The sequence below is a fragment of the Indicator indicator genome, chromosome 24 (genome assembly GCF_027791375.1).
Source record: "Indicator indicator isolate 239-I01 chromosome 24, UM_Iind_1.1, whole genome shotgun sequence".
NCBI lineage: Eukaryota > Metazoa > Chordata > Aves > Piciformes > Indicatoridae > Indicator > Indicator indicator.
Window position 1 is genome coordinate 14,956,123 of NC_072033.1, and position 13,397 is coordinate 14,969,519.

Consider the following 13,397-nt stretch of genomic DNA (forward strand, 5'->3'; position numbering starts at 1 on the left):
AGGCCAGAGGAGATGGGTGGCAACAAATGATTCTTGAGCCCACCAGCAGGGACAGGATGAGATTGATGACTGGAAGCTGGACCCAGGGCCAGCCAGCTGGGGAAGAGCTCTGCTCTGAGAGCCCCTGCTCTGAGAGCCCCTGCTCACTGCACACCCCCAGGGCCTGGCTCTCCCCACCACACCAGTTGCGGCTCTGTGCTGGTGAGCCTGGACCCAAAATATGGCTCAGTCTGGGACACCCTCTGTGGGGAAGAAGGGCCTGGAGAGCCCCAGAGCAGAGACCCAGCAAGGAGAAGCTGCCTCGTCCTGTCCTGAGGAGGCCGAGGGCAGTGGCAGCTGCTGGCACTTCTGAGGGCTGTGATGGGGGTGAGAAGCTAAACTCCTCACACTGTGAACCAGACAGGGAACCCAGGGGCTGCTGGTCAGGCTGCTTTGGGGGATTCACAGCTGTTAGGAAGAACTTCCACCAGGAGAAAGCAGCAACATGGAGCAGAGTGGATCCAGGCTCCTGGATAGACCTTCCCATGGCATTCTCCTTTCAGCTGGGCATGAGGGCAGGGGTTGGGTACAGTCCTTGGTGACAGAAGGAAGGGCACAGACAGGGGCAGAGCTGTACGCTGGTTTTTAATGTCCCTAAGAACTAGGAAACAGAAATCAAAAATAGACTTTGCTCTTCTTGATAAAAGTAATAAAATGGTTAGCGGTGTTAAATTAACCCTTACAAAACACAACCCAAGGAGGTTAAATAAAGCCCCGGGAGGGGGGGAGGGGAGGGGCTCCGCATAAAAACCACAACGACTACAAAACAGCTGCAACAACATCTGTACAACCCCAGCCAACCTCCCCCTGCTCCTGCCCTCCACGGACACAGCAGCGGCGGCGGGCCAAGGCGGGACTCACACGGGTGGGAAAGAAAACACGGATGGGATGGGAGTGGCGCCGCCGGAGCGCGGTGCCATGGACACAGCTATTTACATCTGGACACGGAGCCGTGCCGGGGCCGGGCCGGCCGCAGGAGCCCCCCGGGCTCTGCCCCTCCTTCTCCCGCCGGCACCGGGCGGTGGCTTGCCATCCATCTGTCCCCTCTGGCTGTCCTGCTGTCTTCCTGCCTGTGCCTGTGTCCCAGCTCTGGCTGCTCTTCCCTGGGGCCGCCCTGCTCCTTCCGCCGTGCCGCGTGCCCTTTGCCGAGCCGCAGCTGGGCCTCCTCCGGTGCCCGCCGGCTGCTCCGGCCGCCCCGGGCGTGCAGTTCGCAGAGGAAGGCAGTGCCATGGAGCTGCTGCCAAGAGTCCGGCGGTGGCACCGCGCTGCCAGCAGTCTCCCCACCGCCCCAGCACAGCCTCCGATTCCTTGGGCTGCGGCGCCTCCCCTGCTGTCTTGCACCTCTGTTCCTTAGTTGGGATTAGTCTCCCGGCTGCTGCTCTGCTCTCGGCTCAGCTCCCGCTCCTTGTCTGCCGTGGAAGAGGAGGAGGAGGATGAGGAAGAGGAGGATGAGGAGGAGCTGAGGGTCCGGCCTGAATGCTTGTAGGCTGCCACGAGCTCCTGCAGCCGCTCCGGCGTGGGCTCCCACTTGGCAAAGCCGGCACTGTTCTGCAGGAAGAGGACGGCCGTGTTGTGCACGGCCTTGTAGTACATCTCCTCTCTGCAGGGGAAGACGAGAGGCACTCAGCAGCATCCCCCTGGCCTTCCCACCCAGAGTCACACACTGCACTCTGACCCTCTGCCCTGCATGGTGCTTAGGACAAGGTCCTGCTCCCTCACTCCTCTGACTTCAGCAGAGTAGCATTGGGCAGCCCCAAGTACAGGCTGAGCTTTGGCAAAGGCTCCCAAACTCCGATGAACGGTGCTGATGCTGCATCACCACAGCCTTCCACCAGCACCTGCTGGGACATCGCTGTCCCCGCAGAAGGGGACTTGTCACAGTGAGCCACCAGTTGCCTGACCTTGTTTCCTGGCCAGCAGACCATGGCCAGCTTGCTGTGCTAAGACCAAGACCCCTCCAGCACGTTCTGCTTCCCCAAGTGACACCAAGCTGCTGCCGATTTGGCAGGGCGGGAAGCGTGGCTGGGCTGGCTCACCAGATCCAAGGGCTGGCAGAGGGAACAGCACCAAGTGTGACCTGCTCAGCCAGGACTTGTGCCCCACCCATCAGCAACAACAAAATGTAGAGCTCTCAACGCTGCCTGTGCCTGGCTTAGCAACCCCAGTGCCAAGGCGCTGCACTTTCTCTGCCCACTCCCCGCTTCCCCGCCGCTCCAGCTGGGATTATTTCTGCCCTGCCCTTCTCCCAGAAGGAGCTGGGATCAAAGCCTACTTCTTGCAGACGTGCTGGGAGCCACTGCGGTACTCATGGTCGAAGGCTGGCAGGATCAGCTGGTGCCGCTTGAACTTGCTCTGCTCCATGCGGGTCAGCGCTGGCGTGGGGGGGTCCCGCCACTCGGGGATGAAGACGATGAAGGACAGAGGTTCGCTGGAGCTCTCCAGCAGTTTCTAGTTTAACAAGAAAATTGCCTGAGCAATGTTTAATTATGGAAACACTTCTGCTTCCAGATGGAGCTGCAGCAGCCATCCCTCTGCCTTCTGCGAGGGTGTAGGGGAAGCGGGGAGGAGAGGAACTGCCCACAGCTCCCCAGGGGAAAATGTACCTCAAAGTGAGAGACCATGGCATCCATCAGCTCCTCACAGAACGGAGGATTTGCCTCAAAAGAGCCACTTATAGGGAAGAAATCCAGGCAGGGTCTGGAGGAAAGAGGCAAAGATCCCCATCAGAGAGGCCAGAATTCCAATCCTCACACCTAAAACCATCCGTGTCCTCAGAAGGGACAGCCTTGCTCTCAGGGGCTGAGTCCCCAGCAGCACAGACCCTGCCACTTCCAGCAGCAGAACTTCTAAATGCTCAGCAAGAGCTAAGGAGTGGGGAGCAAGAGGCTGGGGCCAGACTCTTCTCAGTGGTGCCCACTGACAGGACAAGGGGCAGTGGGCACAAACTGGAACCCAGGAGGCCCCATCTGAAAAGGAGGAGAAAATTCTTCGTTGTGAGGGTGCTGAAGCCCTGGAGCAGGCTGCCCAGAGAGGTTGTGAAGTCTCCTTCTCTGGAGAGTTTCCAAACTCCCCTGGCCATTGTCATCCTTGGCAACCTGCTGTGAGTGACCCTGCAGGGCACTCAGACTGGATGATCTCCAGAGGTCCCTCCCAGCCATGGGAGATTTGTGGATTCTGCGACTGGTCATGGGGGACACAGCCCAGCTGCTCTCACTGATGGTGATTCTGAGCCCAGCTGGCTGCTCCAGGGCCCAGCTCTCCCACTCCAGCACCAGGGCAGCACGGGCAGACCCATGAACCACAGCACCCCGGGGAGCAGACGCTCTGACAAGGCTAATGGCACAGTGCTGGTGGTCCCACAGCCAGCCTGTGTCCACTCACTGCCTTCAGGCAGCCCTGAGGTCACACTCCCCTGAGCAGATGCTCCAGCCCACCCCAGCTGCACCCACCCAGGCCCAGGACTCACCCCCTGGATCCAAAATACCCGTCTGTGTCCAGGAAGGCCGAGCAGTACTGCTTGAAGTAGCAGTTCAGGGGCGAGGCAAAGCACTCAAAACTCACTCCAAAGAGCTTATGGAGGGCCTCGAAGACGTGCACAGGAAGTGCCCCCTGCAGCCCAGTTCCTTCGTACAGCCCCACACCGAACATCATCTGGAGGAGCAAAGCCCAGTGAGTGCCTGCTGTGCCTGCTGCTCCCTTTCCTGACCACAGGCCAAGGGCCCCTGACCATGTACCCACTCCTCTAAGCATGCAAAGCCCCCTTGGCCTTTCTCAAACTCCTGTAGATTCCCTGCATGTACCCAAGAATGCTCCTTAGATGCCTTATCCAGCTCAGGCCCCACAGCCAAGCGTCAATTTTCACAGCCTTCAACTGGCCCCCAGAGTCAGGAACTACTGAAGGTCTCTTTCATAAACTTTTATCTTTAGCCTCCCAGGGTCTCCTGCCAAGGTCACAACCACTCCCCAGACCATAAGCCTCTCCCAAAACAACAGCAGCTTTTAAGCCTCGTTTTACATCAGGTTCCTGAAGCTGTGGACCTCCCCTGGAGCAAAGACCTTGAGGACTTCAGCAGAACCTTTATCTCCCTACTATTTCTAAGGCTTTCTGAAGTGCAGCTGTGATGAGACCTTACCTGATAGCGACGGAGAAGGCACCAAACCCTGGGCAGAAACTTCTCGAAGCCAGAGTCATCGATGCAGCTGTATCGATAGAGGAGCCACTGGAAGAGAAAGCCTGGCCATGAACCACGAGCAGAATCAACAAACACAAACATCAGGGGCACAGGTGATGAGGAGCTGGGGAGGCTCTGTGTAGAGGCACATCTGCTCCCACCATGACTGACCCAGGAGCTCTTCACCAGCGTGGATGATGGCAGCAGGCCAGCAGCGCTGCCTCGCTGCCAGCGCAACTGCTCCTGCGGCACAGCACCCTGAAGGTGCTCCAAGCCTGGCTGGCCTCGCTTCTGCTGCTCTCAGGGCAGCTCCTTCCCTCAGCAGGGCAGGCAGCACTGGCAGCCCAGCCCAGGGGCAGTGCCAGCCCTCCATGCCAGCCCCAGCCCGTACCAGCTTGCTGAAGTAGTTGCGGCTGACTTTGACCATCTCGCCCTTGTAGCGCACGCAGGCCACGTTGTTCTCCATGTGCATCTCCACGCTGGGCAGGGGTGGGGAGGGGATGGCCAGCCTCACTGGGTAGCAGTACACCAGCCTGTCCTGCACCTCAGGAGCTTCCACCTCAGCTACAGAAAACAAAGAGAAAGGCTGCAGTGAGAATAATCCTGGGACGTTTGGGACAGATCTTCCTTCACCTCAGAACTTGCAGTGGCAGGAACAGGGCTGAAGAGCAGCGAGGTGTCCCGCCCCCCAAAACACTGTGGTGTCCTTCACAGGTCTCACAGACAGCTGCCTAGGTCCAGAGCTGATTCCCCAAACTGATTCCATCACCCACTGCCAGAGCACAGAGAGGAGACATTGCACAGTACTCCTCCACCTCTGACACAGCACACTGCAAACTGCACACAACCATCCCAGCACCATGAGGCACACCCAAGACCAGCAGAACACCTTTCATGGTGCTACTGTCATTGCTTCAGTCATACCCAAACTCATCCAGATATTCCCAGGCTGTCAAGTGTAGGAGGCAAAGGAAGCTTCCTGCCTCCTTGCAGTTATCCATCACTGACAGCAGGTCCATCAGGAAAAGAGAGCTCACGGGAAAGACCAGGCAGAAAACATCACAGATTCAGTCAGGTGGGAAGGCAAAAGCAAACTCAAGCAGCTGAAGCCTCTGAGGTCTGAGGGGAGTCTGAGCAGAACTGGGACCCAAGAAAGGAAAGAACTGCAGAAGAGTGGTGAAGAGCAGGGACAATGCCAGAAGGAAAGATGGCAGACAAGAAAGAACAGGTAAAGGATGGAGGAACACGAATCCCCTGCTGGGAAAGGAAGAAGGGTGCACATTGAGGTGTTGAGAGGCAGCAGTGCAGGAGCTGCTCAGAATCAAGAAACATGGCAAATGAGAATATGGGGAGGAGAGAAGCCTCAGCACAGGGGAGGCGACTGTCAGCAGTCCCTGGGAACTCAGGAAGAAGCAGAGCAAAAAACCATGGTCCAGGGGAACCAACTGATGCCCTGCTCAGCATCAGTCAAGCCCCTGGCAAGATGCTGCATTCTGACAAAACATGTTTGTGCCACTTGATGCTAGGAGCACACCTCCTCAGTGCACAGGCACTTGTGTGAGTGCCAGCTGTGCCACCTGTCCCAGACTGGCCACTCCTGCTGTGGGCTCAGAGCTGTCCTCCCAATGGGCAGCTCCGCTTGCACAGGGCCAGGCGGGCACAGGGCAGCTCCACCACCCACCGGAGATGTTGTTCTCCTTGAGGATGGCCAGGTGCTTCTCCCGGATCCGCTTGACATACTCCAAGGAGATGTAGTAAATCTTGCTGCAGATGCCTTCCACAGAGTCCTTGGCTGCTGCGGACACGTGGGGCCCGCACTGCTTGCGCAGGTGCTCCAGGCGGTCCTGCGTGAGACAACCAGAGAGCCCCTGCAGCGCCGCTCCCTGCAGAGCCCCCATGCTGCTGCCACTCCCACTGCACAAAGCCAAAGGGAAGCAAACACAGCCTCCCCCGGAGGACCTTCCTGTGGCACCAAGGCTCCCCCTCCGCTCCCCTCCCAGGCTCCCTGCACCCGCTGCAGGCTCCGAGGGGCACGGACCATGTAGTCCTCCTTGGAGGCAGAGTGGTCCCGTCGCAGCCAGCTGAAGGTGTCCTCCACATTCCATTTCACCACCTTCCTGCTGTCTGGTGAAGCACTCCTGCACAGAACAGAGAAGTAAGACTGAACCCAAGGCATCCATCCTGCCACAGCTGCTTCCCATCAGCAGGGGAGCACAGCTGCAGGCATTTCACCAAGGCCCAGCCCTGCCACTCTCCTTCCAGCCTCCTCCCAGACACTTCCATGCCTCAGGACTGCTGTGCTCCCTCCAAACCTGCTACAGCAGAGGCACAAAGAGTGCATTCTGATCTTGCCTCTCCTCTTCAAACACAGGTGTTGCTGGAATCTTATGGCTCTAAGAAAACTCCCCTGTTAACAAGCATTCACCTCTCCTACAAGGCTCTTCTCCAATTCCATCCTGTAGCAGAACTGGTCAGAAAAACCACAGACGGAATAACAAAACCCTGTTCTAAACTTGCTGCCCCCCAACAGCACTCCTGTTCTTTGCTCAGGGAAAATTGACAGGAAGCACTCCCTGTCCAGTCTTTCACAGGTTCCCACTCGTCTGCTTCTCCACACTGGATCTCACTGTAACATGACCATCAAAAGCTTCCTGCTCCAGAGCCACTGTTTGCCCTCTCCATGTTCCTAGCCTTGCTTTCCTCAGCAAGATGATGACAGGCACTGAATAAGGTGGGATGCAGCAGCACTTCCCACAGTGAGAGCAGTTCCCACCTGGATTCGATCAGTCGCTTCGCTGCCTCGGCATATTTGAAAAGCAGCCTCTTGGCTTCCTCCCGGAACTTGATTCTGGATAACCTGAGGGATACATTCACATGCATCAGCTTCACAGCTGCCAGGAAGGGAGGCCCAGCTCCCAAGCCTGACATCAGCAGGACCCCACCAGCTCTTCAGAGAATGCAGAAGGCAAAGCAGCAGCTAAAGTCCTGGGCCAGACCAAGCCAAAACGACCCCAGCCCTGCTCTGAGTGGTACCTGATGGGAATGTCATTCATGATCTCTCTGAACATGGAAGGAGACACTACTGGCTCGCAGTCACTGGGTAAAAGAGGATCTGTCCCTTTATCAACCACCTTCCTCTCCAGCATCCAGCGGTTAAAGGACTCCCTTGGGGGGTCAATCCCTGGAGAAGCACAGAAAGGTCTCATCAACACCACCGAGGTGCCCACAAGTTCTGGTAAGGATGATCCCATTGGAGTCCAGCCCAATGAGTTCACAACCGACATCACAGAGACTACAGCCAGAAAACATCTCAAAGCCAGGACAGAGGTAACCCAGGGAGGAACCACAGCACTGCAGGCCTGAGAGGGTGCAGAAGGGGAGCCCAGCAGCAGCTCACCTTCCCTCTGCTGGCACAGCTCACGGTAGTGCTGCCGCAGCTTGAGAATGAGCTGGGACCGCAGCAGCTCCACCTCGGGGTGTGGAGAAAGCACTTCTGAGGGTGCCCTCTGCTTAATCACTGCGTTTGTCTGGATGTCCAGGTCCCAGTATACCCTACAGCAGAAACAAATGTCATCAGGATGGCCAGACCACTGGCTAGTTATCAAATATTACTCCTGAAGCAGATGTTCCTTGGGCTGTTTCACCAGCCAGCAAACTGAGACTTGCAAAGGTAGCTGGGGGTGTTACATCCCTCAGGTTCTTCCCTGAAGACATCTGGAAAACCAGGTGTCTCTATTCCACCACCACAAGACAGAAGGCAAAAGGAGACGACTCACTCAGTTGGTCGCAGGAGAGCTGCCTGCTGTTTGTCCTCAGGTGAGACACACCATGCCTTTAGGACAGAGGTTCCAGGAATACTGGGAGAGCTGGGGACTGGCTGGGAAGCTGCATTCCCTGGGACATCCGCCTGGGCACGTAACAGATGGAATTACTGCCCTGCAGAGCCAGGCAAAGGGGGAGCAGCCCAGTGTTCCCAGCAGTCCCACAGCAGCACACCCCCAGGACACCCCTGGGAGCATGTTTTGCCTGCTGCTGGCACAAGTTAACATGGACACATGAGCTGCTGTGCTCCTATCTCCCAACTCCCACACTCCAGCTCAGGCTGGGAGCACGGACAGCTTAGCAGGACCTGAGTCTGCAACCAACTCTGTACCTTCCAAGTGTCACAGCCTGAGTCAGGGGTGGCCTGACCTCACAGAGCTGAAACAAACCCAGGTCCAAGCTCCAGACCCCCTAGATTTCAACTTAAACACCATCCTTAAGCCCATTTTTTTCATAGCACCAGACCCACCTTGGGCTTTTTGACGCTGTTGCCACTGGTTGGAACCTCCTCAGAGAATCTCCTCTTCCTCTGCTTGCTCTCCACAGAGGTATCAACCACTCCACCTTCCAGCGGCATCGGAGCTGCATTCAGTCCCAATGGGTCTGACTGTGGGAGTCCAAACAACAACAGCAGCCCACGTTAGTTCCCTGGCTCCACCAGAGGCCAAACAAAGGTAACGGAGCCTCTCCACCACCCATTCCACCGGCCCAGGCTCCCCTGAGAATGGAACTAAAGACCCCAACACTCACATCTGCACAGAGCTAAAACATTCTTTTCCAGACCTATGTCTGGCTGTTGGGTGTTTTTTTAAGATTTAGATGAGGAAATGGAACACAACTTGCCCAGGCTGAGAGTTCTTTCAGCTGGCACAGCACTGCCTGAGCATGAGCCTGGAGCAGCCACTCCTCAGAACCAAGACCCTCTGCATGTGCAATCTTGACCACCACAGCACCTGCCCCTGCAGCACATCCCAGTGTGGGCACAGCCCTCGTGGTGAGTGCTCACTTACAATGACATCGTGCTGCCCCAGGACAGGCATCTCCCACAGGGACTGGTTGGTGAAGCGGTTGAAGTAGTAGGGGCGATTCTCCCGCTTGCTCCAGCACTTCTCCCAGCCAGCCTGCACCAGCTCATCTGGAAGACAGCCAGGGATCAGGAGAGGAGCAGCCCTCAGCAATAGCCCCTCAGGTCCCTGTGACTGCCACAGCACAGATAGCAGAGCCCCTCGTTCTCTCTCCTGGCTGCCAGGGCCCTGCAGGGGCTCCCCAGAGCAGCCTCAGTACCTGGCAGGTCCTGCACCAGGCGCATGGGTTTGGGGGAGCTGGGCTGGTTCTGGTTGGAGGTGCCAGGTGAGTGACTCATGAGAGACGCTTCCTCCGCAGGGCTTCCGTGATTCTCATTGGCCATTTCTTAGCAACTGCTCTAGAAAACACAGACACAAACCCCAGGTCAGAGCAGGAGAGACCCCCAGATGCACTGGGCCTGCTGGGCTGCAGCACCAAGAGCTCACTCTGGCAGTTAAAAGGAGCTTGACCAGGGACACGCTGAGCTCCTGAGCCCTGCCCCTGCCTTGCTCTCCTCACACAACCAGTTGGGAGCAATGCCAAGCTCCCAGCCAGAGAGCTCTTCAGGCTAGCATTCCAAAGCTCTCTTTCCAGCTAGATGCCTCCTAGCACTGCAGTGTCTGCTCCCACACATCAGGACATGCACAGCGACATGCAACCCCCCTGTGAGCAGGCACCACCCAACGCTGCTGGCCAGAGCCAAGCTGCTGCCCCGAGACAGCTTCCACCAACATTCAGACACCTGGGTGCACCTACTTGAAACAGAAGGCTTTTAATACAAAACTTCTGCTCTGTAAAGCAGCCCCAGTGCCTCACTAGGAGCAGCCTCTGGTTCAGAGCCACAGGCTGGTCAGGAACCCCTGAATTCTTTCCCTGGCATGGCCCAGGCTCAGACTGGCTGCAAGGCCTCGGCGGCTGCTGAAGCCTTTCCTACTTTTTCATCTGAATAACAAGAGTTATGCAAAGAGCTGCTGAAACAATAGAAGCTCCTCTTAATCATAATTTAATCTTGCCAGCTGGAGAGGAAGAGCCAGGCTTTCCCTCTCTTAGTCACCATGTCCCTCGGGGAAGTTTCTGACGCTGCAGACTGCTCCTCTCTGACAGCCCTAAGCATGGTGGCAACAAGCTGGGGGGAAACCAGGCACTTTGCATAAATTATCACCTCCCTCGGTTACTCGGCTCTGTTCAGGCTTCTGGAGACACCCTACACTACACCAGAGGTGGGGCAGCAGCAGCACAGAAGTGTTCTTTTTAACAGGACACCAGACTGCCCCAGCAGTCAGTCCCCATGTAGCTCATTTAAGAAAAAACTCTGCTTTGGTTTGTAGTTAATAAGATTTATTCCCCTTTCATCCCCTTCCTGTTCATAAACCTCTGCTGCCTGTTTCAGGGGAGCAGGGTGGGCAGGAGCCAAGAGTGATCATAGGGACTGGCTGAGGTGTCTCTAGTACTGCTTGTGGAACGAGTGTGACACAGCTCAGGGCTGAGGAACTTGACCAGCCTCATGGAAGATGTTTCCATCCTTCCAGCCACGGTGAGGAACAGTGTGGGACACAGCAGAGACTGAGAACTTTGGTCTCTGGACAGAATGAGAAGGTACCAACCAAGCCACAGGCAGAAGACCTGCTGCAGAGCCCCAGTGCCACCAGGGACATTCAGTCATGCAGCAGAGGAGAGTTGTGCAATATTTGTTTACTCACACTTCCTCCTGAACTCCAACCCTGCCATGCCCTCTACAGTCACCTTAGCTGCCAGAAAGGCAGCAAGGTCAGCACAGCAACAGGCAGCAGAGACAACCCAGATCAGACCCACGCTGCAGCCATCACAAAGCACAGCAGAGCTGGGGACTCAGAGCTGCAGAGCAGGAACCCCACCAAGCAGCAGCACTGCAGCTATAGCAGCTTGTGAAGGATGTTTTGGGCCTCTCTTCCTTAAATTAAAAACTTATATGCACAGGCTGTGGCTGATGTGTCCTGCACGCTACAAACAGCACTTTAAAAATGAACTAGTACATGCTGGTGGGACCACAGCTCCTGAGGACATATGTAAGAGTTACAGACAGTGCTGGGGATCAAGATCTTCCTAGACCCCCTCCACTGCTCACATCAGCTGTCAAACAGGGTTCATTGGCTTTGCCTTCTCCCATCTGTGGATAAACTACAGTGGTGGAAGCAGGTAAGCAACTTTATCACTCAACAGTGTTGCTGAGAGTTAAATCCAAGTACCTCAAAGTATGGGAAAAGGAAAAAAAAAAAAGAAAAAACAAACTACCAGGGAAATCCTGGCAGACAGAGCTCTACTTTTATGTAACTAGTATTGGGACTTAACCAGTGCCAGGGATGCAGCATCTGGTGGTGGCTGAGGTGCTGCTTTACAGATGTGGTGATGTGTTCAATCCTCCCCAGCACCGCAGTGCTGCCCCTGCCCAGACAGCTCACAGATGCAGCGGCACAACCAGAGGCCACGGCACGGGGAAGGAGACACGGAGCAGGGACGTACAGCAAACAGCAGTGTTGTTTGTTTCCATTTCACCGAGGCAGGATTTTACACAGGACAACGGCAAATGCTGACAGAGGAGAGCAGCGGCAGCCCCCCGGGACCCGGCAAGGTTCTCCCTCATCCCAGGAACGGGCAGCTTGCAGACAGCCAGGGGCCTGGCCCCGACCTCCTCCTACCGGCACCGCTCCCTTTCCCGGGAGCCCGGCTAGGCGGGACAAGCGCTGCGCAGAGCGCGGAGCTCCCTAGGCAGCACGCAGGCGTGCGGGGACCGAGGGGAAGCACGGGCAGCGCGGCGGCAGCTCCCGGGGCCTCCCTCCCCGAGGCGGTGACGGGACGGAGCTCCTCGGCGCGGCGGGCCGGGACCGGCGGGCAGCCACGGGCAACGGGGCCCAACGAGTGCGGAGCGAAGGCGGCGACGGCGACAAGTCTGCAGGCTGGACGGGAGGAGTCCGGGGGCACGGCCTAAGTGGGGCGGAGGCCCGGCGGCCCCACGCCTGGGCAGGCGAGTACTTACGGTGGCGGGACGTGTGGCCGTCACTCCGTGCTCGCCGCTGGCGCGCCGGGGCCGCATCCTCATAGCGGGGCGTCCCGCGCCTGGCCCGCGGGGGCCGCTGCGGAGACAGGAGCCGGTTACGGCGCGCCGCGGGGGAGGAGCCGCGGGACGCGCGCAGGCGCGGCGGCGGGAACAGGGCGGCGGTGGCAGCGGGAGTGCGGCGACCAGTGCGGCCGGGGCGGGCGCGGCGGCAGCGCTCTAAGATGGCGGCCGCGGGCCTGCACCGCCTCCCCCTACGCCGCCGCCCGGACGCCGCCCGCTCTATCCTCCTTCTCCCCACCCAGGGTAGACGCGGGCCGCGCGGCAGCGCCGCTTACCTGGGCGTGAGGTCGGGGGCTGCAGGCATCGGGCACCACTGTGTCTCCCGCCACCGCCCCACCTCCGCCTCGCCCGCCCCACCGCCGCCATCTTGCGCCGGGACCGCGGGCCGGCAGGGCGCATGTGCGGAGCCGCCCCGCCCTCGGCAGTGCGCAGGCGCCGCCGCTCGGCTCATGCGCGCTCCCTCCGCGCCCCAGCCTGCCCGCGGCGCGCCTGCGCTCAGCCCAGCCCTCTCCCGGGCCGTCGGGAGTCGCATGCGCAGAAGGCGCAGCTGTGCCCTCGGCCCGCCGTCATCTTTGGTGGCGCGGCCCGCCCTGCTGTGGGCACGGCCGCGTCCGTCCCTAGGCGGCCCCTGCCGCTATTTCGGGCTGCGCAGCCTGTTATTGCGGCGCTGCCCGCCCGCCGCGGGCGGTTCCCGTCACTGACAGGGCGCGGCCGCAAGCGGTCCCCACCAAAGGGGCCTTTGAAGTGCGGCGGCGCCGGGGCGGAGCAGGCGGACGGGCCCAAGGGCTGCTGCGCTGGCAGCAGCGTATTGATGTGCCGGCGGCAGCGGCGCAGCTGGGTGCCGGCAGCGGGGCTCCCTCCGCTCCCTGCCTACGCCTTGGCCCTCAGGCCAGCCCCTAGCGACTGGCCAACCACAGGGCTGCTGGTAGCCGTGGACCTGTGATGGAATCGTGGTGTCGTTTAGTTTAGAAGAGACCTTTAAAATCACGGAGTCCACCCGTTGACCCGGCACTGCCCACCACTAGACCTCGTCTGTCTGCACCACATCTCCACGGCTTTGAAACCCTTCCAGGGATGGAGGCTCTGACACTGCCCTGGGCAGCTAGGGCTGGGCCTTCACAACCCTTTTGGGGAAGAAATTATTCCTCATGTCCAGCCTAAACCTCTCTGGGGCAACTTGAGGCTGTTTCCTCTTGTTGTGTTCC

At 58.5% G+C, this 13,397-nt stretch overlaps 1 protein-coding gene across 1 annotated transcript; it reads right to left on the bottom strand.

Moving 5' to 3' along the window:
• Positions 1-1,312: 1,312 nt before the first annotated feature.
• Positions 1,313-11,757, bottom strand: PCIF1 (phosphorylated CTD interacting factor 1). The gene is made up of 16 exons (XM_054391788.1): positions 11,598-11,757; positions 9,318-9,456; positions 9,044-9,168; positions 8,503-8,640; positions 7,988-8,118; positions 7,609-7,763; positions 7,245-7,392; positions 6,985-7,068; positions 6,250-6,349; positions 5,893-6,055; positions 4,603-4,775; positions 4,173-4,259; positions 3,506-3,690; positions 2,643-2,736; positions 2,312-2,487; positions 1,313-1,639 (listed from the first exon to the last, which is right to left on the bottom strand). The coding sequence occupies exons 2-16, from the start codon at positions 9,439-9,441 to the stop codon at positions 1,390-1,392; spliced, it is 2,133 nt and encodes a 710-aa protein (XP_054247763.1). The 5' UTR covers positions 9,442-9,456; positions 11,598-11,757; the 3' UTR covers positions 1,313-1,389.
• Between the last annotated feature and the right edge of the window lie 1,640 nt (positions 11,758-13,397).